The following is a 26,756-nucleotide window of genomic DNA, read 5'->3' on the forward strand; positions in this document are numbered from 1 at the left end:
AGAGTGTGAAATGTAAATGTTGCAGTTCTTTTCTGCTGTTGTGGAGTCTTAGTGTTTTGTCTGAGAGGGATATATGTACCTTAAAACCACAAGGGAAATAGATTTGATTAAATAAAATGGATAGGAAACCCTGTCTTAGTCACTTGGGGCTGTTTTGAAAAAAATGTGACGTCAGTGCTCATTTTGCTTCAGAGCAATGGAGTGACTTGGGATTCTATCATGTGTTTCATTATTAAAAAATACTCATTTTCCAGAGTAAACCCAGTGATTTTTACAGTGATAGATAGAAAAAGATGTATTTTCTCCTTCTTTCTCCTAATATATTCAACTTTTTGTCTGTCCTTATACTCCAGTTAGAAAACTATTAGTGAATCCTAAAAACCTTTCAGAAAACTTTTGCTTTTCCTCTTCCATTTTTATATTACATTTGATTATGTTTTGTTTCTGTGACTGATTTCCATTATAATTCCTAGGAACAGGAATTTAGCTGGCAATGTAGTTTTTGATATATTATATTTTGCTGGTGTTCTGAGTTTATTTTAAATTCTTAGTGTTTTGCTTAATGCCTTTTAAAACAATTGTATTCCAAAAAGTGCACAATTTTAATGAAAAGCTCTCCTGACTTATCCAATTTGGTTAGGTATCTACTGGATATAACTGAGGCATTGAGACAAACAAGTTAACTTGGTGAAGAATGTTATTTTTAGGCTGTGAAGGCCCAGTCCAGCAAAACACATTTGAGTTTCATATTCCCTTTATGAATGTCAATCAGCAAGGGAAGAATCTGCCATCGTATTATGAATAATTCCATGTGTACACACAGGCTCCAGTGGACTCAGCACTCTGGAAAATAAAATATTTCACAGAAAATATCCCAAATCTGAGAGCATTAGTGGATCATGTGAATGTATGAGGGGCAGCCTATGTGTGTTCATTAAATTTCAGTGTATAACTTACGTTTTTGTCATTCTCAGTGCATTCACTAATATAATTTTCATGAGTTTATTGCCGAGAAGCCATCATTTGATAAGTCATCTGAATTCTGGCAATTTAGGTGGAGCCTAAAACAGCATTTCAGATTGGCTTATAAGGAGAAAAGAGTAACTTTTTCTTCTGAAATCCTGACAAAAGTTTTGTACAATTGGTGCCCCACTACCAGTGAATTCTTCTTTTTACCTTTTTAGAATCCATAATGCAAAAAATCATTTGAAATTTGAAAACATTCCAATTTGAGGTAACTAATTTTTAACACCGTTATGTCACATGTTTCAGCTTCAAATTTCAGTCTGATGTAACTCAATGGTGATTTTGGTGTCAAATTGCTTTCCACTTAGGGTGCTTGTTCAATGTTTTCCCCACCCCTTGACATCATAATAAGAACCTGAAATGTTTTAAAAATAGCTTCTGTGGTTATTGCACTGTGACTTATATGACCCTCTCATTTTAGTTTGAACATTTTCTGCTCTTTTCAATTGCAACACACAGCAGCACTAGGTGAAAGATTTAAGAGGACAAACATGGTGTTCTTTGGGTCTCTTAAGCAAAGTTCATGTAAAAGTCCCCTTTAATTTGTTAATAGCTTTTTCTCTCTAATGTAGTGTGTGGCAGCAATGATGTGTATCCTCAGGAAAAAAAAAAAAAAATTGCTCCATTTTATAAAGGTTTATTTTCATGCCTTATGCACTGTAGGTCTGTTGTGTGTTTTTGATTTAGTAACAATTTATGTGTTTTTCTGTTGCAGAGCACTGCAGCCTGTGGTATAGAGGCTCAAAGTGATGCCATCCAGCCCAGCCACATCAGAGAGGCCATTCGACGCTACGGCCACAAGATTGGCCCCCTTTCCCCATTCACAGTACGTAATAACAGAGTTATAAAAAGTTATATTTATAATCTTAAAGAACTTTGATTTTCAAGTGGTCGAATGAAGAAGCTTTGGAATTGTTGAGAGCAATTTGTGGTGACTGTAATTTTCTTTATAAAAGTGGCATAATTCTCCCGGGAAATAAAACTTAGTAATTTCTGTCTCTTTTTGGAAGGACAAAAAAGTTTCTTTTTTTCCTTTTAAATATTATTTTCTTTCAATTACAAATTATGCTTTTTTGTTAGTGCTTGAATCTTCTGTTTTTCCAAAGTTTAGGTTTACAGTTATTTTAAATTATATGTATTGCAATATGGTGAAGAGCACTTTATATTCTAAAATTAGTTGTGTGTCAGATACTGCTCCTATTGGAAGCTGAACTCTCAAGTGTCACATTTACAGTTGGAGAAAGAAGAGAATGGTTTCTTTAGACAACTTTGAACCTCCACTGAAATGTAATAGAACCGAGCTTGTGGTAAAACACTGATGGGTCCTGAGGTTTTGCCATCATTTTTTCTATGCAAATTGCAAATCCATTGTTCAGAGCAGCCAAACGAATTCTTTATTTAATTTTCTCAGCTGATGAAAATGTGAAAGCAGTCCATCTCCAATGTCATAAATTGGGGTTATTTTCTTCTCATCTGCTCTTCTAAGTGGCATAAATCCTGCTTACCTCAGAATATCTACATTTAGGAAGCAATAAATGTCAAAGAAATCATTATAGGAAAGACAAAACAAAAAAATCAAACCCACCAAACTAGATCTGAGCTTTTAAAAATCAAGAAGAAATTGTCAAATTTTTAAGAGATTTTAGGAAAAGAAAATTATTCTGAATTTGGAGGAAATTCATCTACGTAAAAATGATACAGAAGTGTACGAAGACCATAAATATCAAGGAAATAGTGGCCCTTGACCTCAGAAGTGAGGAACAACCAAAAAAAAGTAAATGAGTATGTGAAGTAATAATTTTCCTAATGTCAGAACTGATCAATGCTTTTAAAAATGACAGTGAATGTTTGGTTTGTTAATGATAGTCAATACACATTTGCAATGAATTGTCTTTACATAATTTTACCTCTTACAAATGACAGATTAATATCATGTAAAGCATAGGATAGAATTTCTAGCCCAAAACAGAAAAATTTCTTTAGCAGAAGTTTGCTAAGAGACGTAGTTAAGAACATGGCAATAGCTTCTGAAAGCAGAGAGTGTATTTAACTTTATTATAAAGAAGTAAAGAGCTCAAATAAACAGTTGCAGAAAGGTGAGTCTTCCTATCCCTGACCCTCACTAGAAGTGGTTTGGTCAATTATTAACCAAAGTTTAACTTTTTCTGCAACCACAAGTTATAATAAAATCCTCTGGTTTGGGTTGGGGTTTTTTTATGTCCTCCAATCTTATGAACTTCCCAAAACAGTGCAGCTAACTGAACAATTTAATTTGTTAACATTACTTACTGTCAACGTGGTTGATGAGATGAGCAGATCTTGTTCCCTCTCAACAAGCCAAGAATGAGAGGGAATCTTGGGTCAGCTCCTGGATGCATTCAGAGGTTGTAGGGCTGTAATATGATTCTGCTTTTAATGAAAAAACTCGGGAAAAGCATTTTGAGAGGTATTACAGAGTATGCATTTAGGTCCGTCCACTTCTCTCAGTGCCCTCATTGGCAGCTTTGGGGATAACTTTGCTGTCACACTTGTCCCTGCAATAACCATGACCTCTGTGCCCTAATTTGGCAGAAATGTAGGTGGAACACTGAATAGCCTCTGCAATCTACATTAAAAAAACTTCCACAACAGATAGACTTCAGTCTTGGAGAGGTCTGATGGCATGTGTCTAACCAAACATGAGGAGTGGGATTAATAGTCCTACCACAGATTTTTATATAATCAGACAAGGCCATTTCCTCAAATCTCTGACGGGAACTATGTGACACAGTCTGTGTAGGTACTGAAAAACCTTGACATAATATTAGAAGTTTGAGTCTTTGAGGAAAGAACTGTATCAGAAGGATCTAAACCCTTCCCTCATTTCTTTGAAACCACTATAATGGATATTTTTATGGATCATTGTAATAAGCAACAGACAGGCAGTTGTCAAGGGCCTGCTGTATTCAGAAAATTTGTATCTCAACCCAAACCAGTAGGGGACAGGTTTTCTAGCTAGAAGAATGAAATCTAACAGTCAGGTGTTATCCTACACAAAGATGGATGATGTGGAAGGACAGCCACCCATTGCATTCCAACAGTACTCATGATAAGACACTTTTTTATTAAAAAAAAAAAACCAAAAACCAGACTTGAAGAATGAAAAGGCTTGGTGTGCTGGTATGTCTGGATAGAGAATTGTATCAATGGAGTCATGCACTGTGTGGATTTGCATGGAAGTGAGTCCTTGAAGAAGGAGAGGAGGTTTTTGTGTAATGGATCTGCAGATATGATTTGCTGTGATTCTGTGATATTTTGGTTGTGTATTTTCCCTTTTGCCCATCTTTTCTCAGTTTTTTCAGACTCAGGGGGAGAGAAACAAAGGGCTGTTGTGGCAGTTTGGTCAGTGCAAAATAATACGCAACTATGGTTAAAATCCACTTGACTGGGAATCCTGATGGTTTTTCAGTACTTCAGGAAGGTGCTATTCCTGAATAAACCAAGAGTCATTTGTACTCAGCATCCAGTGTTTAACTGGGTCTGTATCTAAGTTGACACTTACTGGATTAGTGTCCTGGTGTGCTTTACTTCTACGTGTGAAGAGTTTTCTCGGAAGAATCAAGGTGTGTTTATTAAGTGCATGGTGGGCTGGTCACTGTTTAGCCCAAAATCCCTTATGTCACTATCTGAAAATTAATGTAAATTGTTCTAAGTGAATGAAAAGTATTTCAGTACTGTTAGGTAACTATTAGTTTTGTTAGAGGGACTTTTTTACAGAAACAGAGATGCTGAGTATTTTCAGGCATTAAACCAATTACAGAGGTGAACAGCACTAGTAGCAATAATATCTGGCATAACAATTTATAACACCTTTCCTATGGACATCTCAAACTTCAAACTTTTTGCTGGAAATGTTCATTGAAATGTCCTCTTGATATTCATGGGGTTATATGTGACTTCCTCTCTTTGGCAATTTTCTCTGAAAGAAAAAGCCCATGAGCCACATGTTCCATGAGGAGTTCTGTATGGCAAGGGTCTCTCACAGTCACCAAGCATCCTGGGATGCATATTCAAAGAAATTTTGCTTTGTTTCTTCTCTACCCTTTCCCTTGTCCCTTATCCTGGTGTCACAGACCTAAAATACAAGACATTTTTTCCCATCTTTCCCTGTTTTGCTGTTTAATCATGATCGTCCCTCTCTTCCATCTGATTTGGTCGTGAGTGTTCCTAATGAGGCAGTTTTGGAAGGGGGGTTGAGCTGGTTAATTTATTCTTTAGCAGCATATTGATGGATGTTGGTTTGGACAAAAAGAACACTTTGAAAGTTTTATAATCATATGGTAAATAAGAACTAACATTAAACTAGTGAAAATGATCCGTTTGCATTTATTTTGACCTTAATAGGTATGTCAAAATGACTAACATAATTAGAGCATTTAGGTTTTGTCTCCAAGTGCAAGCCACAGTGGAAAGCAGCAAGTGTACTCTAGATTCTTCTGCATTGTATCATGACCAAGGTAGTTTAGACATACATTTTATCTATATATTTTCTATTAATAATATTGGGTGGTGCTCAGTGTTTCCTACTCTAAAGCATGGTCTAGACTTGCAAGAAGCAGAGAAATGTTAAAAAATAGTGACATATAATTTTGCAAGGCAGGAATGGGAAGTATGGAACGCTCCGTCTTGTGGGGTAATGCGATTCCATGTGCTGTATCTGTGTCTGTTAAGTGCATTTGAGTTACAAAAGTGTATAATGAAAATGACATGCAGTCTTGACTGGCCCTGTAGGAATAATCCTAATATTCATTCAAATAATACTCAAAATAATAGTATTTAGTATGCCAAGGTGTTCACAAAAATATGGATATATGGAAATATGGATATTTCTTATGAGGAATACAGGCATAATGCAAGCATAATGTCTCTAGAGGAATTATTTTAAGTTGTTTGAATTGATTGTATTTATTCTGTGAGCCATATACAGTGCTTATCTGAAATCTTGATGTGAGCAGTTGTAAGTGGTATATGAACAGTTTGTAAGCAGTACTTGTGGCCACGAGACCAGCTCTAGTAAAAAGTACAGCTGGGATCCTCTTCTCTGAAATTAAAAAGTGTTCTCTACAACAGTGGAAGACCAAAGGCAAAAAGAAAATGTTACCAAAGCAGATTCTTTGTCTTTAGTTTATGCCAGTTGTGAAACAAAATGCTTCAGATGTTTAGTTAAGCTGAGTTCACCGATGTAAATTGTAACCCTGCCCAGGCTGCAGACATTGGCCATTTTTCAGTAGTGTGTGTGTGTGTGTGTTTGTGTAAATGAAGTGGATTGAATGAAGAGAGGTATAACCAACGTTTCTTTGGATATTTATGTTTTGGGGGGGAATGCTCCTTCAGCCTCCAGGGATTTCAGTATGAAAAGGCTTGCTAGTCTAAACCTCCTCTTGTTAAATATTTCAGTCTCATAAAATTTCCTACACAGCATAAAACATTATTTACAAACCAGTGTTTATGATACTGTTGTGACATTCCCTGCACAAAGAATATGCAACACCAGAGAATGTGATTTGGCAGAGACTTATATTATTTGGGTCTATATTATTTGGCCCTCCTTATACTCTTGGAGGTTCTTAAATAATTAATGCAAGTATCCCGTGTAGATTTCAGTATGTTACATGTACATGTAAATCATAACTTTGCAATCAAATTAAATACTTAGTCAGGATTTTTCACTTCTGATGTTTTTTAAAGTGCCCATTATTGATCCTGATTGAGCTCAGCTTTTATGCAAATACTTAGATCAGTTTCTGAGGCAAAAACACCGAAGTTCATCCCATACCTTTAGTGACTTCAATATAGTAAAGATTATATTGACTCTGCTGATTTCCCTAGAGAACAAAATCTGTGGAATAGTAGCTGAGGACCTGAGAAAGCTGAGCTTGTGAGAGACTAAACCAGCAGATTCAGGAAAAAGTTTTTCACCCAGAGGATGGTTGAGCACTGGAACAGGCTCCCCATGGAACCAACCCTGTCTCAGTTCAACACTCATGGTGTGACTCTTGGGGGTGGTCCTGTGAGGAGCCTGGAGCTGGACTCGATGATCCTGATGGGTCCCTTCCAACTCTGCATATTCTCTGATTCAGGGAGTAGAGAGAAGGGAGGGAAACTTTTAAAATACAAAGGGTAGTGTGGCAGTATATTTGTGGAGATAAGCAGAACAGGACATCTTGAAAAGCAGGTTTTGGTTAGGGGCCTTAAACTTCAAGAAAAATTTGTCTTCACATTTCACAGAATGAATAAGGCTGGAAGGGACCACTGGAGGTCATCTGGTCCAAACTCCTTGCTCAGGCAGGGCCATCCTAGAGCACACGGCACATGATTGTGTCCAGACAGCTTTTGAATATCTCCAGAGAAGACTCCACAAGCTGGAGTTGTCTCCAAGGGGATTTGGTCTGCAACTTAGTCTTAACTGAAAGAAATTTCTTTTTGCCTGTTTCAGACCAAAATAGTAGTGAGAAGAAGTTCTGGAATATAATCTTCAATAATTGCTTCAATAGACTCAATGCAGATGCATTACATCTAAATTTTCCTAGAGCGCTTGAATAATAAAAAATTTTAATGCTGTTTCCAAAAGAAATTAGGTACATGGAAATCAAATTTAAAAATCTCTGATATTTAGGGTCCTGTATAATTTATACTGCCCATATCGATATTCAAAATCAATTGATACTGATTTTGAAGAAGTCAGGATTTCATTCTTAATCGGTTCTCAAAATTGAAATGTATGTATTTATGTCAAAAGGCATTTGAAAACTTTTCCTTCAGTTATACATTCAGTTTCTGATATAGAAGAAATCAAATTGACATTTTTATTCTTTCTTCTCATTTTGAAAGTAAAAAAGGGCATTCTATTTCATTAAACACATACTTTGACGTCTTTGTCTATACTTAAAGCTGTTGTCTGTAGTTATTTGTTATTCTACAGTGTTAACACTGTGTGTTTGAAAAAGATGAGTTATTATTCTATAAAACCGGTAGGAAGTCAAATCGCAGTTTGGAAATCTTGTTCTCTTCTCTCCCAACCCCCATCCCAAGGTTCCTCCTTTCAGATTTATGAAAGAAAACATTTCTTTCTGTAAAAGGTTTTTGTATGCCAGCATCTGGAAGTGTTTATTTCAGTGGCGTGTAATCTATCTGTGGATTTAGTTAGCACCAGACCCCCTTTTGTGTACTCCTGACTTAAAATTTTTATAAATGATCTTGTTGAATTTGTGCCAGTGTGCACATGGTTTGGCTGATTGCTGCATATATCCTTTACCTGCCAGTCACCTTTGATTTATATCCCTTCCCTTCTGCTTTTACCTTCCAAAAATGGTGCCACTGAACTATCCTCTAAATCATCTTATTGAATAAATTACTCCAAGATGAGATGGCACAGTTTTGGCCGACTCCTCGACAGAAGACATTCCTATAATCCATCCTCGCCCACTTTCTGTAGAGCTGTTCAAAAGAGAGAATGAACAGGGGAAATCGGGCTCCCTCTTCCATCCCAGCACCATTTCTCCCAGTGCTATTCAAACATGTAAAATGGGACATTTGATTTATACAGCTCTCAATACCATCTGAAGACACATAAACTGTTTGAGAATCTTTTATATCCCCTTTCCTGAACTTCATTAGATGAGTTTAATCCAAAGAACGTGGTCATACAGTTTTCTCCCAGAAAGATTAAAATGTGAAAGAATAGTGTATTTAAGAATGTTTTAAAGCATTTCATTTGGAATAGATTATACAATATACATGACAGTTCTTTCCATGATAAAAATCCCTATTGGTTTCCTGAAGCTAAACAGCTAATATTCCTTCAGAATAACAACAGGTCTGTAAGCTTTACTTAATGACATTACTAATTTGGAGAGTTTTATGAAGTTTCCTGGAGAAAAGCAGGTGGCTTGGCAGTAATTTAAAAGGTTCCCAATTTGTGGTAGCAGTTTCAGGGGGTTTCATGTTTCTAAAGAGGGAGACCAAGCTGCATATTGCTTAAGAGTGTCTGACACAATGATGTATCATTTTGGACTAAGTTTCCAGAAGTTCATTGGTCATTAAATATGCTGCTTGACTTTATACTGCAGTTTCCCAGCTCTCTCTACTGGGGGTAATCTTAAGGCTCAAGCAGAATTTATTAATGAAGGCATAAGCTTGCAGCACTGATGAAGCAGTAAGTTGCCCAGATGATTTTATTAAACAGGAACATGGATTTTTTTAGATAAGACAAAAATGTCACTTAAGTAGATTTGAAAAGAACTGGCTCACTTTCTGCAGAGCACTGGGAAAGTATTTACTAACAGTCTGGATAGTATTTGGTATCCTGTGGGGATATTTAAAATTCTTGGATCTCACATACATCAGTGTCTTGCTGCACAACACAGTACGTGAATTGTTGCAAGCAGCACGTGAGGCTCTCAGGCAGCATAGATGTGGTTCTGTGGAGGTAGGAGATACTGGCATGAAGTGACTCTGATAATGTACAACCCTTCTACTCCATTGTGTCACCTCCTGTTCAGGGATGTTGCACTGGAAGGACTGAACAAAATCTGCATCTTGCTCAGTGTAGGAGCTCACAGTGTAAGATTTTATTATTTTTAGTGTTTAATAGTTAAAAAAAGTCTGATTTGGCAAATAAATTTACTGGCTCTGTTAGTGAGAAGATAAGTCAGCTATAAAGTTTGCAATCAGCTGAATCTCTTATATAAACCAAAGCAGCTCCTGGTCTCATAAACCTTATATGATTATTTTTTTCTAACTGTGTGTCCAGATTCAAATACATACTAGAGACATTTTAAGCTCAGTTGTACTGATGTGAAAGGATCCGAGGGTAAGAATATGCTACTTTCTAAATGAAGTGTATGTTCTTATGTGCCTCCTGAGAGGCTTAAAAACCCTTAGTATAGATGAGAATCTGACTTCTGGTACTTTGCTCAAGGCAATCTAACATGTAATACATAAATATGTATTGCAAGAGTGAGTGAATATAATTCTAGACCAGGTACTAGGACAAAAAGGTAATTTAATTAAGTGTTCCAAAATATTGCACAAACATAAATCTGTCCTTCTTCAATAATTTACATTAATTTTTGTAAAGACAGTGACATTGCATCCATGCAGCAGCTACATTTGGTACAAAGGTAATAAATAGAAACTTGGTAATTGAAGAATCCTATGAACAAAACTGAAGACTCTTAAAAACAAAGTGTCTTTTTCTTACTTGTCATTACATAGAATAATAGTGCAGCTCCCTGCAGGTTTCACGTTTGTGTGAATCTGCAGGGTTGTGGACAATACCATGTACTCACAAGTTCAGTTGTTGTATTCTGTACCATTCTTTCAGATTTCCCCTGAAAATGAGCATGCATTCATTCATTCATATTTTTCTCCTTGCAAGATTTAAAAGTGCTTTATGAACTGGAGCTGCTCGTAGCTGTCAGTTCACCTCTGCTGGTCTGGGCCAGCTCAGATGTGAGATGCAGCAGCTGTGAGAGTGTGAGTCGGCAGCAGAGCTGCACAGCTCTGGAGCACAGGATGTGAGCTGTCGAGATGAAACATTATGGGAACTTTGGGATCATGTAATAGAGCTGTTTGACTTGGAATTAATCTACAGTTGAAGAAAAACCGCACGAAACTTAATTTGCCGTGAACAGGATCTTCATTTTAGACGTTATTTGTATGACCAACACTTGACAAATGTGTCCTATTGTACTGAGCTTGGAGAGAAGGACAGGTTGGATGGGACTCTGAGCAACCTGGTCTAGTGGAAGGTGTCCCTGGCCATGGCAAGGGTTAGGAACTGGGTGACCTTTAATGTCCCTTCCGACCCAAACCATTGTGATTCTGTGGTAGAAGCTCTTACCTGTGGACACTTCTGGCATCACTGACTTGTCACTTTGCAAATAAAGAATGTAAAATCTCTAGAACCACAGGGTTAATCTGGAAAAGAACAAATAATAATCATTGAACACCAAGTGGAAACATTTTTAATAACTCTTTTTATCTCATATTTTCCATTCTAGGTGCCTACTCCCTTGTTCATAAAGTCCTATGATAAAGCTCAAACTTAAGCACTTATTCAAGTTGGCAGTGCACATAGGAGGAGACAAAAGATTCCTGAAGTTTAAACAGGGCCTTTGTGACTTGTTTCTGTCCATTTATCGTGTCCCACTCGGTGAGGTGTCAGTTCTCATTTAAATCTTTGATACCACCAACAGCAGAAAAAGTTATTGAGCCTGCAGCAGTGCAGATTATGTTTGATTGCCTCTCATTTGTGTCCTCTGTCCTCTCCGTCCCCTGTGGCAAAGGTGCTCATTCTCCCCTTATCCTTCTGATACACCTCCAGGCATCAGAAGGCAACACTGGGATTTGGTTACTAGAAAATCTCTTAACATCAAATCTTTTCTCCAAACTAGACCCATTTCAGGAAGCCTGGCTGCTCACTTGGTACTGCTTGGGGGCTATTTGTGTAGCAAAATCAAGTGAAAACACCACACTTGAGGCAACCAAACACATTTCATGAATTTTAGTTTGGGGTTTCTGTGTTTCTTCCCTTCCCTGAGGTTTTGTGTTATTCCAGCTTTCTGACTTCAGCTTTAAGGTCTTGTAAACCTCAGTTCAGCAAAGCAGTCATCTGCTTAATTTTTAAACTATACCTTCAGTCTGACAGAAGACTGTGCTAAATCGAGGCTTTCTGGTATTGTTAGTGATATACATTTGATTCATCTGTTATTTCGACATTCTGTTTTTAAAATTTACTGCATCAGAGAAAAGGATAGAAGGATACTTCTGGGGTTGAAAGGATCCTTGAAAGGATTTTCAGAGCTGTAAACAGAGATACAGAGAAATACATGGTTTATAAATATATCTAAATGTCTGCTAGTAAACAGAACTAAGAAAATACTCCTTACCATGTGAAAAGCTTTAATATTTTTTATTTATACATTAAGTGATTCTTCCTGGCATCTTGGTTTCTCTGGACATTTAATTTAAGGTAGTTCTTTTGTCAGTGATGTGCTCTCAAAGATGACAGGAGTAGAGATGACGAAAAAGACAATTATATTATCTGTGTTATGTTTCTGCCAATAAGCATGGACACTGCTCAGCTGAGAGAGTGCAAATTATGCATCAGGGTGTACTGTAAAGGTAGGTGCCAGAATAAGAGAAGATGGCTAAGGGTCCTTAAAAAGTACTTGCAGTACAGATAAAATGAGATGAAATTAAGATCAGATTCTTTTTCTGGCCATGTAATACCTACCTCACTGGAAAGTTTTGGAAGATATGTAAACTGTTTAAACTTAAATAGGACACAGCACTGGGTGAATATTGTGGTGTTAGGAGAACGAGAGAAAGATTATGAAATGAAAATAAGTTCTTGAAAGGAGTATCAGAAAAGTTAATCATGTTTTCAGTTCTGTTTATTACTGTACTTATATACTGGACTATGGTACCCAGTTTAGGATTAAGCTTCAACCAAGGCTTTCTGATGCATCTCTTGTATCTCCTGTTCTACAGTGGCAAAATTTCACAGTCAAGATGGCTTTCTTGCTTTTAAACCAAGCTTCCTACTCCCAGTTATATCACCCTGGATAATTCGGTTCCCTTCACATCAGTAAAGTTCTTTAGTTACTTATTGGTAAAAGTTCCACCCCCTCCTCCATGGCAGTCTGAGGAGAAATACCAGGATATGAGGAGGGATTTTCCTTGGTAAGAAACTCTTCTGTCTCTGCGTATTTATGTTAGTTAATATGCACGTGGATGAACATGTAAGGTATTGGGCTTCCGTAAAGACCCTAACCTGGAATTTACCTGAATGGTTAAAGAACATCCTATTATATTTTACTAATTCGAAATGAATTCCACAGCTAAGAGCTTTTCCTATGGATTATATGCCTCTAATTTTACATAATTTAAATTCCAATAATGCTGGGAGAAAAATAAGAATAATAAGAAGTAATAAGAATAAGAAAGAATTAGGAAAAAAAAATAAAATAAGAAGAAAAATCCCACAGTAAATCTTTGCACAGAGTTGCCAGCACAGGCAGGTGAGGTAGATGGGGAAGAGGCTGGTCTCCAGCCTGGAGAAATTGTACTAATGCAAGAATGCAGACTGAGCTCCTCCACAGGTCAGTCTTAAAGATTTGCTGACAGGATTGTCATTTTTGATGGCAAAGAATTGATGCAACAGGAAAAAAAATAAGACTCTCTAGAGGTCTACATGTGTTAGTTTTACTGCAGAAGGTGATAAAACTGCTGGAAGCAAGCAGTCTCCACGCAGAATTACTGCAATACAAACGGCCTGGAGGTGAGACATATTAATTTCATGAGGTTAATTTTGTCGGTGGTGAAGGCTTTGGGTATTTTTTTTTCTTGCAAGAACGACAAGTTATTAATATTCACCGTCAAGAAAACTGTAGTTCTAATTGGTGTTTAGATACGATGCTTAAATTTCCCTCAGAGATAGAGTGTAGATTTGGAGTGTAGATTAGGTGCTTCTGAGAAAAAGCATTCAGCTGTTTCTGCATCTGTTAACAGGGAAGTTAAACAATCTCACCATTGTGCATGGAGGTGTTTTTTGTTGTTTTTTTTTTTTTTTAAATAGCAGATGATACAGAAGAAAGGCTTGTTACCACTTATGGAAGCTTGAGATTTAATATTCTATGGGGTAGATGAGGCCCATCTTTGTCCATAATTTACCACAGTAATATTTAGGTGATAAAAAGAGTTAACTAGGCACAAAAGAGAGAAACTGGATGGCTCAACAAGTTGATAAAAAGCTATTAATCACAGCTTTTTAGAACTTGTTGAAAGCCATTCTTGTGAGCAAGGAATACTAATTTTAAGACATAATTTTATAAATAGTTCCAAATTGTCAAAAGTGACCAGACATTTTGAATATTATCCTGAAATATGTAAAAGAATACTGATTTTACTGTGGTTTTTTAAAGGTGCATAATGCCATTTCTTTAAATGGGATTTTTTTTTTTTTTCTGGAGTCTCAGCTCCTATAACATATGTAAACTGTCATTTAACTCTAAAAAGGGGGGGAAATCTTATTAGTAATGCTTTTCAATGTAAGAACATGAGTCAAGACCCAGGACTCTTTTGTATTTATATATTATTCATCTTGCACAAATGCAGAACAGAAGTTAATGATGGCTCAATAGATTGTGCAATATAAAGACATGACAAATTACAAGATTTGATAAGATAAACAGGAGAGCTAAAGGGAGATACTGTTGTTTAGCTGGTAAGGAAGTGGTCTCAGCATATAAATTATCCAGTCAGTAAGAGATTCTTTCCTGTACGAGTCACAGCACAGAAGAGTTTTAAGAACAAAGTGACAGTGGGTGATGATGTTAGTCTGCTCTTTGCGTCTTCCTCCCGAAAAGATGACACAGGAAATGTGCTGTCTTGGACATTTGGTGTGTGCACAGCAGAGAGTGGCAAGTGAGATTGGAATCTGACACTGGGTGGGAGACGTGCTGCTGCACAGGAGGGGGATGTGCCATGTAGGAAAATGAAAAGTATCTTCTAAAGGAACTGGGAGGAAAATCAGTGTGATGGGTGAGAGAAATGAGCTTGGCAGGAGCTTTATGGCTTGGTACAAAAAAGAAGGTGTTGGTTTTTCAAAGCTAGATTCCTAAGCATTTCTGTGACTTCCTCAGAGAGAAGATAGGAATCTGGATGAAGGGTAAGGAAGGCAGGTACTGCCACTAGGATTGTTATCTGGAAAAAAATATAAAATACAGCCACAATCCTGGTGTGAACATAGAGAGTATCCAGTATCAGAGATTATATCCATGTTATAGACCTTGATGATGGTGGTGGTGGTCATGAGGTTCTTGATGAACAGAGATGGAGGATTTGGAGTAGGCGGGAGATGAGGAATTCCAGTTTATCCACATTCAGCCTGAGCTGGCAGCCTGACATGAGAGCTCTCAGAGGGACATAAAAACCTAACTAGCCCTGAGTTATTCAGCCAAGAATCTTTATCGGTTGTACTTCAGGGTAAGAAACACTTACTGCCATGTCTGTGAGCAAAGGTCACAATGAGGAGTATTATTTGCTTCCCCTAATTTATTACACACTTCCCAATTCATCAAAGCACAATTTCCTTTTAGGTTGCTGAAGCAAAACCCTTATTTATTTTATTTTATTTTATTTTTTTTTCATGGAAAGAATTCATTCCCAGCTTCATAAAGTTTATTTTTAAGAAATTGTGGGTTAAAAGTTTCTAATAATGTCTTTTTCCAAAAAAAGTAATATTTCACTTCAAACTGATGTGGCAGCATTCAGCTGCCTGTAGTCAGCAGCAACCATTTGGCTTGAGTACTTATTGACATAAATCCCAAGAATAGCACTGGATACTGGGAAGTTCTGAGTTTCACAATTGTAACTGAGGCTGACTTTGTAATACCAATGTAAAGACAGTAAAGGGGAACCCTGTCACTCTCTACAGCTCCCTGAAAGGAGGGTGCAGCCAGGTGGAGGTCAGTCTCTACTCCCAAGTAACAAGTGACAGGACAAAAGGAAATGACCTCAAGTTGTGCCAGGGGAGGTTTTGGTTGGATATTAGGAAAAATTTCTTCATGGAAAGGGTTGTCAAGCACTGGAACAGGCTGCCCAGGGAAGTGGTGGAATCACCATGCCTGGAAGTGTTCAATAAATGTGTGGATGTGGCACTTGGGGACGTGGTTTAGTGGTGGACTTGGCAGTGCTGTGTTAATGGTTGGACTTGATGATCTTAGAGGTCTTTTCCAACCTAAACGATTCCATCATTCTATGAATGAGGCTTTGCTGGTTGTTCTGAGAAGTCCAGAATGCTGCTGTGTTTTATAGTATGGATATAGGGAGAGCAGCTGGAGCTCTACATTCATAGTGAGTGTTACAGGTTTGGAAAATTTACATTGCAAACTCTTCAACTTTCCATTTCTCCAAAGGTAGTTTATTTAGGGTCTAGTTTCCTTGTCAAATATTTTTGGAATAAAGTTAATTGAGGATTGTAAAGTAATGAAGAGGACAAGGTAGTGACAGAGAGTTACTGAGTTACCGTTTGATAAATGAAGTGTAAGCAAATTATTTTCATTCCAGAGGAGCCAGATGTTAAGTATTTCATCTGCAAATTAAGAAAATGACCAACGTTTACAGTCTCTGGGGTTGTATCTTGCAAAGTAGGGATTTTGAAAGAGTGTCCTGGAGTCTTGAGGAATCAGTGATAGGGCCAATACAGCACTGTAGCTGAAGGGGTTGAGGCAGTCCTTGGTCAGGCAGGCAGGGGAATAGGAAATAGAAAAGTTTTCCCCTTTACTGGGGCAAGCACAAATAAAATACCATTCCTGTTTGTGTTTTAGTAAAAATCTCAACTATTGGAGAGGGCAGAAAGACCTGGGAGGAATTGTGAAAGATTAGAAAATCCCAGCACGGAGATACACACAGTGGAGTTTATCAAACTGAAGAAAGTGGTGTGCAGTCAGTCTTTAAGGACTCACTAAAGAAGAAAAAATGTCACATCTTAGGGTTTTCAGTCCTAGCATGAAAAGTTATAAGGATATGCAAAGTTGTAAGGATATTCAGGGTGGGATTCCTCTGGCTAGATACAAACACCTGAATCTGAGCACAATGGCAAACATTTGTGAGCACAGCTAGACAGTTTACCAGAGCAGCTGTAGCTGCCCCATCCCTGGAGTAGTTCAAGGCCAGGCTGGATGGGGCTTTGAGCAGCCTGGAATAGTGGAAGGTGTCCCTGCCCATGGCAGGGGGTTGGAACTGGATGGTCTTTAAGGTCCCTTCCAACACAAACCACTCCATGATTCTATGACTTCCTTTATAGTCAATTGAGAGGAATAAGCAGTTTTGGGCTGTAATTTATCTCTTCCTAAGGTAGATGTTTAAGAGGGGGTCAAATGGACCATATGCTGTGGAAGTGCCTTTTTCTCTACCTTGACAGGATGATGTGTGTGAGGAGTCCTTCCAGTGTGCAGCTTGACATTTAAGCTAGACAAATTCAACCTAAATAAGGCATATATATTTATAACAACCTAACTAAGTGCTGAAATAGCTTAACCAATGATTGTGACAGATTATCCATGACTGGAAATTTTAAAATCAAGAGGAGATGTTTCTGTAAAAGCCATGCTCAAGTTCAACCACAGCTATTGGTTCTGGAGAGCCAATTCAAGAAAATTGTGTGGGCTGTGTTCTGCAGCACAGTGAGATTAGATGGTCCTTTCCATCCCCAAGGGCTATGAATCATCCTTTGCTGATGTTTTGGTAAACTTTAAATGTGAAAATCCACTTTGAATGCAGGTCAGCAACATATTCAATTAGAACTCCTGATGTTCACATGCATAGTTTCAAACGAAAAAATTTGCTAAATATAGCAATTTCACTTCAGAATTACAATTTTCAATACCTTTTCATTAGTTTTGTGTTACACAACAAAGTCTGATTTTTAAAAACAAACAAAACCACAAACAAACAACAACAAAACCACAAACAAACAAACAACCAAAAAAAAAAAAAACAAAAACCTCACAATGTAACATAAGTTTCTGGAAAGAAGCTCTTGATTATGCAATTGTGACATTTGTTTTTAGAAATAAAGTTTTGATAATTCTTTATTAGAACAGGTAGATTAGAAAGAAAACATGGGCATTGCTCCTAAAAGCCAATGGAATAACCCTTTTTAAACCCCTCAGAAACTTTGGGTCATTCTTTCTGTATGTGGTATCTCTATACATTCTTATAAATATTCATATTACTCCTATATTATGAATAAAATGGGCTAAATGCACCACCTTAATTAGAGTAGTGGAAATAACAAGTTATTTCCATTCTTTGAATGTCTTTGGCAATTTTCCATTGTGTCAACATAATTAAGATATATTAATATTAATCTGGTAAGTACTAAACTTTACATAGTGGAAAAATAAAATAAAATGGACCATGAGAACATTTTTCAATATTAGTTTCAATTTTAATACTTTATATTCTTGTGAAAAGTTATAAAAATGTGTTATTAGTTTATTACCCCATTAAGAAAACAATGCAGCAACAGATGCTTGTTACCCCGATTTTCTCAGTCTGTTTATGGGGATGTTTTATCAAAATGGGTCTTTTAAAAGTTATAAAGATGTAATACTCTCCTAAATTAGGTCATAAATGCCTAATGTGGAAAACTAATACATTTTATTATTTTTCAAGTATGGGTTTATGTATATTAAAATATGCAGCTGTTAGGAAGTCTGGAGTGTGTATAACAGAAACATATTGCATTACAAGATGTTAGTGTCTCTCTGAGTATGTACATTCTTTATGCACATACCCACACAAGTTTTTGGCATGTGGAAGAGACTACGTTAACATTTTGGCTCAGTATTATTTTCTAATACACATTATTTTTTATGAATAGATGTAAATGCTAAATATACTGAGCACATACATGTATTTTTACTCTGTATTTGCCAAAATCTGTACTGCAGCCACACACCAACCGAGCAAGTAGATCAAAAATGCAAATGTGAACAACATTCAGTTCCAACCTCAGCAATTTTTTGCTGTGTTTCTGCACAAATGGTAGATATTCCTGTACCAGGAGCAGCAGGAAGATAATTTCTCAGCTTAAACCTTGTTCTGTCTTCCTTGCTAATCATGCTGGAATGGATTTGTGATGAAGGAGGAAGAGGGATCGAAACACCTGCTTGTTGCAGGTAGCATGGCTGCTTTAGGAAATCACAGAATGGGTCAGGTTGGAAGGGACCACAGTGGGTCACTTGGTCCCACCTCCCTGCTCAAGCAGGGCCAACCCAGAGCACTTGGCACAGGATTGTGTCCAAATGGTTCTGGAATATCTCCAGTGAGGGAACTCAACAACCCTCTTTGGACAGTCTGTTCCAGTGCTCAGTCACTGCACAGGGAAGAAGTTCCTCATGTTCAGGTGGAACTTTCTGGGCATCAGTTTCTGCCTGTGGCCTCTTGTCCCATTGCTGGGCACCCCCGAGCAGAGCCTGATCCACCCTCTACCCCCTCCCTGCAGAACCTGACAGACATGGATGAGTCCCCTCTCAGTGTCTCTTCTCAAGGCTGAACAGCCCCAGCTCCCTCAGCCTTTCCTCATCAGAGAGATGCTCCAGTCCCTTCATCATCTTTGTCACTCTCCTCTGGACCTGCTTCAGGAGCTCCTTGTCTCTCTTGTACCCAGAAATGGTAGAACCAGAAGGATTTTCCCAACCTAAATGATTCTGTGATTCTGTGTTTTTTAAAATTTTCCATAATTTGAGGTAGATAGACCAGTTGTCAAAGATGTTGCTGAACCTCAGACTTCATGTTTCCATTGAGGGAAGCCTTTAATGGTCACAAAAATGTGTGTAAAGTACAGACCAAATATGTGGCAATGATGGGAGCTCACTGAATAAACAGGGGCCTGTTTCCCACATGCACACATCCTCTCAGTAATTTCTGTATTTGGGAAAATTTATGTATAGTATTATTTTGTTACAGAAGGGAGACAGGATTGCATAGTTTTGTGATATTTTATTCTAATTATTGTGACATCATTTGGCCACTTATCCAAGTGGACACATCCCTGAGCAACCTGCTCTAGTTGGACTAGACAATCTCTAGAGGTGTCCTCCAGCCTCAGTGAGTCTGAGATTCACAGTGATGTTGACAGCATATTTAGGCATTGTGTCAATTCAATTTTTCTGTCTTCTCATCTTTCTCTGAATTCAAGACCTGCATTCCAAAGGCTTTATGGATGTACCCATTCCAGTTAAAATCATGCTGTAGCACATTTGCCTCCCTTCCAACCAAGTTACGAATTGCACATGGAGCCTGCATGCCATATAGATTTAATTAACCTAATTGATCCCAGTAGCTGTGCTGCCAGCCACCAAAGTGTTGATAGGACTTCTCCGGAAGCTCAGCCAGTCTGTCATCATCTGGTCTCAAAATGTGGTTCAGATGATCCTCCCCTCCCAGAAATGTAGGTTTTTATGAAGTCTGAAATTCAGACCAACGTGCAAAAGGCTGAATTTGCTGTCATATTCTGCTTCTCAAGCTTTGCAAACAGGTGACTCACTGGAGTGTCCTGGGTGTCGTTCACATAAACGAGGTGGATCCTGTAAAAGCAGCATAAAATAAACCGTGGTTTTATTACTGGGAACCCACGGTCAGCAGAGGGTTCGGTCGGCCCTTCCACAGGAGCTCGTGCTTCAGAAAAGATAAGTCAGAAATAAGCCTTTACAAAACTAAAACCTAAAAACTGGAGACGTGTTTTTCTGAGTTTCATACGAGGTTGTTTTTCCTAGAGGCAAGATATGCCTGTTGCTTCCCTACAGCCCGATAACGTATCTTATGGACTGCGTATTTCTTAATTTAGCACCGACTCCAAGTGTTCATAACAAAGTGGAGCAAGTCCTGGTAAACAGTGGTTTTATGGCTTCAAGGTTATTTTTTGAGATATTATTTTCGGGGTTAAATATTTCAGGAGCGGTTAAGTTATCTGCTTGTCATTCCTCCCTAAACCAAACTAAAAGGCATTAACACTTGTACACTTTTCTGGGGCCTCAGGCTTCTCTATCTGCCTTCCCCACAAAACTGGGGGAAATAATTAAAATAATAATAATTTTATATTTAATAGTAACAGTAGTAGTAATAATAATAATAGCTATTATTACTCTAATAATTATTATTGATTCTGTCTGACATCATTTTTCTCTGTTGCACAGCCAGCTTAATGTTGGGCCTCTACACACTGCTAATGCCAGCCCTAGGACTGGCAGAGGAGAATGCTCAGTATGGCATTTCCTGAACTTTAAGGTGCACTGTTTATCCTGCCAGCTTCATCCAGAAACACATCCCCAGATGGTGCAGAGAGGAGTGTGCTGAACTGGACCAGGCTGCAGGGCCACCCACCCACGTCTCACTCAGCAGGGACCCAGATGGCTGTAGCTGTGCCAGTTGACTCCTGTTGTAGGAAGGTCCTGCTGTGGCTCATTTACATCTTACATATGTTTTAAAGCATAATATCTGGGGGGATGCACTTACAGAGGATGCAGTCCAGTGCCTTGACTTGAATACACTGTTGTGTGGTCTCTGAGCAAGGCACGACAATGGTTCTCTGGATCCTCATTATAGCCTCAGATTTCATAAATACAATGTTTTTGTCATCCTTTGTATGAATGAAAGTGTTTGCTTTTGTGAACTGTTCATCCTCCAGCTTGTAGGGAATACAAATTCAGAACAGGTCATATTTTGGGATCTTAATTCCTCCTGTTTGCAAAAAGAGATTTGTGCATTCTTTTTTCTATACTGAGAATTCCTGTCTTAAAGATGCAGCAAGATGGGAGGGTTTCTTGTATGGCAAGTCACTCACTAAGAATAGAATCATAGAATCATGGAATGGTTTGGGTTGGAAGAGCCCTTAAGGACAAACCTCATTCCAATCCCCTGCCATGGACAGGGACACCTTCCACTATCCCAGGTTGCTCAGAGCCCCATCCAACCTGGCCTTGAACACTTCCAGAGATAGAGCAGCCACAGCTTCTCTGGGCAACCTGTGCCAGGGCCTCACAATCCTCACAGGGAAGAATTTCTTCCTAATTCCTGATCTAAACCTACCCTCTGTCAGTCATTGAAAAAAAAAAAAAAAAGGAACTACAGTTCCAGGAGTTTCCATTAACAATCTGATTTGTTGACAACTGGCTTGATATTTAAAGGAAGCCAGTGATAATTTATCATTTGATGAATATGTTCATGATTAGCCACTCTGCTTTTTCAGAAAGCTCAACTTTATGTGCTAAAACAACATCTATAATCAAATAAATCATGGAGTTCTATATGGTTAAACTAAAAGAGTTCAGATTTTCCAGAACAAGGGGATTGGAATTTATCTTGCCAAAAGCAGGCCTGTAGGAGAGGGCACTTTCAGGGATGCATGTCCTTCCAAACAGCATATTTCTCAGCACTGACTGTAAGTGGAGGGAGGTGACAGCTCAGACTGAGGTGTCTGTGGTCTAAATCAAAAAAGGTTAAGTGATATCAATGCACCTTAAATAAGTGGAAAATCTTTTGGGATGTCTTATTTTTATTCAATATAGAGGGTGATGTTAGCACTGTAAGGTCTTATTTTTAGGATTGTCAGATACAGTGCATATTAGATTTGTTTTATTAAGCATAAAATATTAATATTTGTTATCATTTTTATATTTAGAATATTATTTTCCGATTTTTATTTCATATCTCAGTACTTATCAATCATCTTTAAAGTGGTTTTGATATCCATTATGGCTCTGAATTTCCTTACCAGTTTTATAATCACATTTTATTAATTACATAAATATATTTTCTTTCTCAGTTGCAACTATGAGAGATCTCACAGTAATATGTAAAAATACTTTAAAATTTAAGTTGATTTTTTTCTGGGTTTTTTCCTATCTCATGTTAATATTAACTATTTTTTAACTCTACATATACAGGATATTTTATGTTCCTAAGTATTTTGTATGGATTTTTTTCTATGCAATGTTATTACATCCTAGCCGTTAAACAAGTTGTGTCAAGAATTAGATAGAAAAAGAGATAAAAATTAGATAGAAAAATTAATATATTTAATAGGAAACAGATTCAGTGTTATGAATAGACAGATATTTGCTTGCAAGGCAAATACCCAAATCTAGAAAAATGCGGCACCCAGATGTTTAAAGTAATTGATGGATTTGAAAATTCATGATACTGTTGGAGATTCCTCTCATTTGTTGTCACATTTGTTAAAATTATGTCCCAAGGCCCTTAAGTGGAATCTGAAACCTCATTTTGCTGAGCAGGGTATGAATACAACTCTCATTTTAGATGTGTGAAGTGGATTAAAATGAGAAATATTTAGCTGGAGCTGCCGAGGTCAGGGATGGAGAGGCGGGATGAGATGGAAGAGATGAGCGAGCAGTCCCAGGACAGATGTGAGCTCTAGTGATGTACATGTCATTAGCTCAAGCCAGCACAGAAACTACCTGAAAATAGATAAATAGAAGAAGGCTGAATTACTGTGGATCCCAGAGAAAGGCGCTGAAGATGCAGGTCCTTTAAAGACAAATCCTAAACGGTCTGGGGGAGAGAATGAAGTCACAACTGCTAAAAGAAGCTGGGGTTTTAAGGATATAGAATCAGAGAATAGTCTTGGGTGGGAAGGAACCCTTAAAGGTCATGTAGTCCAAACCCCTTGCAATGAGCAGGGACATCTTCAACTAGATCGAGTTGCTCTGAGCCCTTTCCAACCTGACCTTGGATGTTTTCAGGAATGGGGCATCTACCACCTTTCTGGGCAACTGTGACATTGTTTAACCACCCTCATTGTAAAAAACTTCTGCTTTATATCTAATCTAAATCAACCCTCTTTTAGTTTAAAAGCATTACCACTTGTCCTATCACAAGAGGCCCTGCTAAAAAGTTTGTTCCCGTGTATAACTGATGTGTCCAAAGCAGCTAAATAATGTGAATATGGCTTACTAAATATGCATCCATAACTCTTCCTTTTTGTTCACATAATTATGACATTGTGTAATAGCTGTAAGACAATCCAGAGCATTTCCAGGGGATTATTGCACATCTCAGGTAGTTTAAGTCATCCAGCCTTTTGGCTTCATGCCTTAAACACTACCAGAGACATGTTATAATCACCCAAAAATGCCCTGCCTCTTGTGAATTACAGCTTAACCCAAAATACTCAGTACTTTACACATATACCCAAAATAGACAATTTATCCAGGTATTGTGCATGTTTTAAAAAGTAAAATCTGTATATGAATGTCAGTGTTCTTCCACAAGCTGAAGAGGCAATTTACCTAACCTATCCAGAACAGGTCCAGAAAGTCCTTGCTAGTTTGCAATATTGATTCCTTCTGTCTTTAATGATCTCATTGTCTGATTTTATTTGGCTTTTCTCTCTTTTCCCTTGTTTTTGGATTTGGGCGCTTTGTTGGATCAAATATTGGATGTGATTATAGCAAAGAAGTGTAAAGGATGTCACATACAGCATTTGAGACTGTACAGAAAAAATGGAGGGAGAATAAATAATGACTCTCCCACCATCACTGTGGTGTTTCTCTAAGTTACACTTCCCAGGAAGAGGTTTTCCTGTAACAGAATGTGTAAGTGTCTCAAAGGCAGGTGCCAAGAGGATTGTACCAAACCCTTTTCAGTGGTGCCCAGGGACAGGACGAGAAGCAATGGCCATAAACTAAAGCACAGGAAGTTCCACCTGAACATGGGGAAGAACTTCTTTACACTAAGTGTGGCAGAGCAGTGGAACAGACTGTTCAGGGAGATTGTGGATTCTCCCTCTGTGGAGGCATTCCAAACCCACTGGGACATATTCCCACGTCAGCTGTTCCAGGTGACCCTGCCTTGGCACAGGGGAGTTGGACTGGGAGATCTCCAGAGATCCCTTCCAACCCCAACAATTCTGTGATGCTGTTAAATGTTATTATTTATGTATTTTCCTTTATTCTCTTACGTGAAAGATGAAATAGTAGATCCCTGTTTACCTTCTTACTTATGGTGCTATTCATCCCCTCAAAACTCTGCCATCCTGGGCTCTTCTCTGTCTCATCCTGACGAGCAGCTTTCTTAGCCCAGTGTTTTTATTGTTCCTGTCTTTATCAGCCCTATGATAGTTTGCTCGGAATCAAGCCAAGCATTCCCCACTAGACAGGCTGGAGGAGTAGCCAGCAGCCAGGCACACCTTCTGTTGTTTCTTTTTCCTCAGCTGCCTTGTTTTTGCCAGATAAAATTGCAAGCAAAGAGCAAATTATGGTGTTTTCTGATATTAACTGTAATATTATGTCTTCTGCCTTGTAGGCAGCGTAGCCCAAGCTGGCAGCCTGCCCATCCTGAAGCACAAGGACACTGTTTTCCTGGGAGGCTGTGTCAGATAAAGCCCTTAGTTTTTCTGGAAGCAAAGGCTATTTTTTCCCCCTCGTTAGTTAAACAAGACCTTATCAGCACAGAAACACAGCCTGCATGGCAACACAATGGTACCTGTTTTGCCTCATACTTGACTTCCTCACCAAAGCATATTTCTCATGTGGGAATTAAAATAATGGCTTTTAAGGTAGAAAGTCTGCTGGCTCACACTGGGATTATTAACTACTCAATTAGGACACTTCTCCAGCTATCTGGGCTGAGGTTTTCAGAGGAACCAAGGGAATTGACTGCATAAAGCTGTGTCTGCACTGGGAGATTAACTGTGTCTGTGCCCCCTGACACTGAGGCTAATGAGCATGGGATGGCCCATGTCCATATTACTGAATTTTTGTGTTCTCCAGAATAGGGTGGCCACCTCCAAAATCTCTCTTGAGAAGGGTTTCTGGCCTCCATATACCTCAGAGCTGTGTCCTGGCATTGGGGAATGTTATTTGCCCTATGCCGAAAGCATTCCTCGGGCTAGTCAGATGATTTAAGTGTAAAGGGTTTTTTTGAGAGTCCAGGAATATTCCCTGAGAATGTTTGAACTTGAGGTCAAGTCTTAATGTGTTGACTGCCCTAAAACTGAAGTCTTAAGCCCTGACCCTCAAAGCAGCCACAAGACATGGTTTCATGGTTTTACTACGTGCTGTTTGAGCTGTAAAAAACATGCCTTCTGCTCAGGGACTTTATATGGTCGATTTTGTTTTATAATTGAGTCACACTTAACTATTGAAACATGAAAAATACAGTCATCTTGAAGAACTGCATAGCTATGGCATGTTAGATCCCCTTTGACAGCATTCAGTATATCATTCATCCTTTTATATAGAATCATAGAATTGTTAAGGTAGGAAAAGACCTTTAAGATCAGGTCCAACCATCTAGCCAGTCCCACCACCATGTTCACCATTAAACCATGTCCTCAAGTGCCATAGCCACACATTTGTTTTGAAGGCTTCCAGGGATGGTGTCGCCACCACTTCCCTGGGCAGCCCCTTCCAATGCTTTGCAACCCTTTCTGTGAAGCAGTTTTTCCTAATATCTAATCTAAACCTCCCCTTGGTGCAACTTGAGGCCATTTCCATAGAAGGCTTATTAATAACATCAAAAAAGAATATCTAGTCTATCATTTTGTAGCATCAGCAGTAAAGTGGCCCTGGCTTCCTAAGTGTTGCAGACATCACTGCTGCTTAGCTCAGGATTGTCTGAACTGTGAATATTGATGATAAGGTTGTCAACAGAATATAACCTTTTTTTGCCATTTTGCTTTCCTGTAAGAACATCACTCATCTTCTTTAATGTCATTAAAGACCAGGTTGGATGGGGCCCTGAGCAACCTGTTCTAGTGGAAAGTGTCCCTACCCATGGCAGGGGGTTGGAACTGGATGGTCTTTAAGGTCCCTTCCAACCCAAACCATTCTGTGATTCCGTGACTGGGAGGATTGATGTCAAACCATGCTTTGAGATCCTCTGATCAAACACTGTGTGGCTGCAGCTGGTATTCTTGTGTACCCTGATGTGGTCTGTATGTTTGTTATATGTTCCTGATGGTCAGAGACCTGCTCCAAAGCTTCTTTTCGTTTTTGATTCAGGCCCTGGATATCTCTTGTGTAGACTGGTTATGTTTTCACACAATCCTTCTGTGTTTTATATACCCATAACGAAGTCACAGCACTTGCTGTTTGACATCAAAGCCTGTCGCCATGAGAATGGGGGTAATCTAGCAAATAATGACCACATTGTGT

General features: G+C 38.4%; 1 protein-coding gene across 6 annotated transcripts in view; it reads left to right on the forward strand.

Moving 5' to 3' along the window:
- The window catches only part of SUPT3H (SPT3 homolog, SAGA and STAGA complex component), a 261,690-nt gene that overhangs the window by 209,488 nt on the left and 25,446 nt on the right, over positions 1–26,756 (forward strand). For all 6 annotated transcript variants that reach the window (XM_050316040.1, XM_050316041.1, XM_050316042.1 and 3 more), the window contains one exon: positions 1,742–1,852. In XM_050316040.1, coding sequence (XP_050171997.1) covers positions 1,742–1,852 — 111 coding nt within the window. The remainder of the gene's footprint in view (positions 1–1,741; positions 1,853–26,756) is intronic.

Source organism: Myiozetetes cayanensis, unplaced genomic scaffold, assembly GCF_022539395.1.
Source record: "Myiozetetes cayanensis isolate MyiCay16 unplaced genomic scaffold, myiCay2020 scf2-11, whole genome shotgun sequence".
Taxonomy (NCBI): domain Eukaryota; kingdom Metazoa; phylum Chordata; class Aves; order Passeriformes; family Tyrannidae; genus Myiozetetes; species Myiozetetes cayanensis.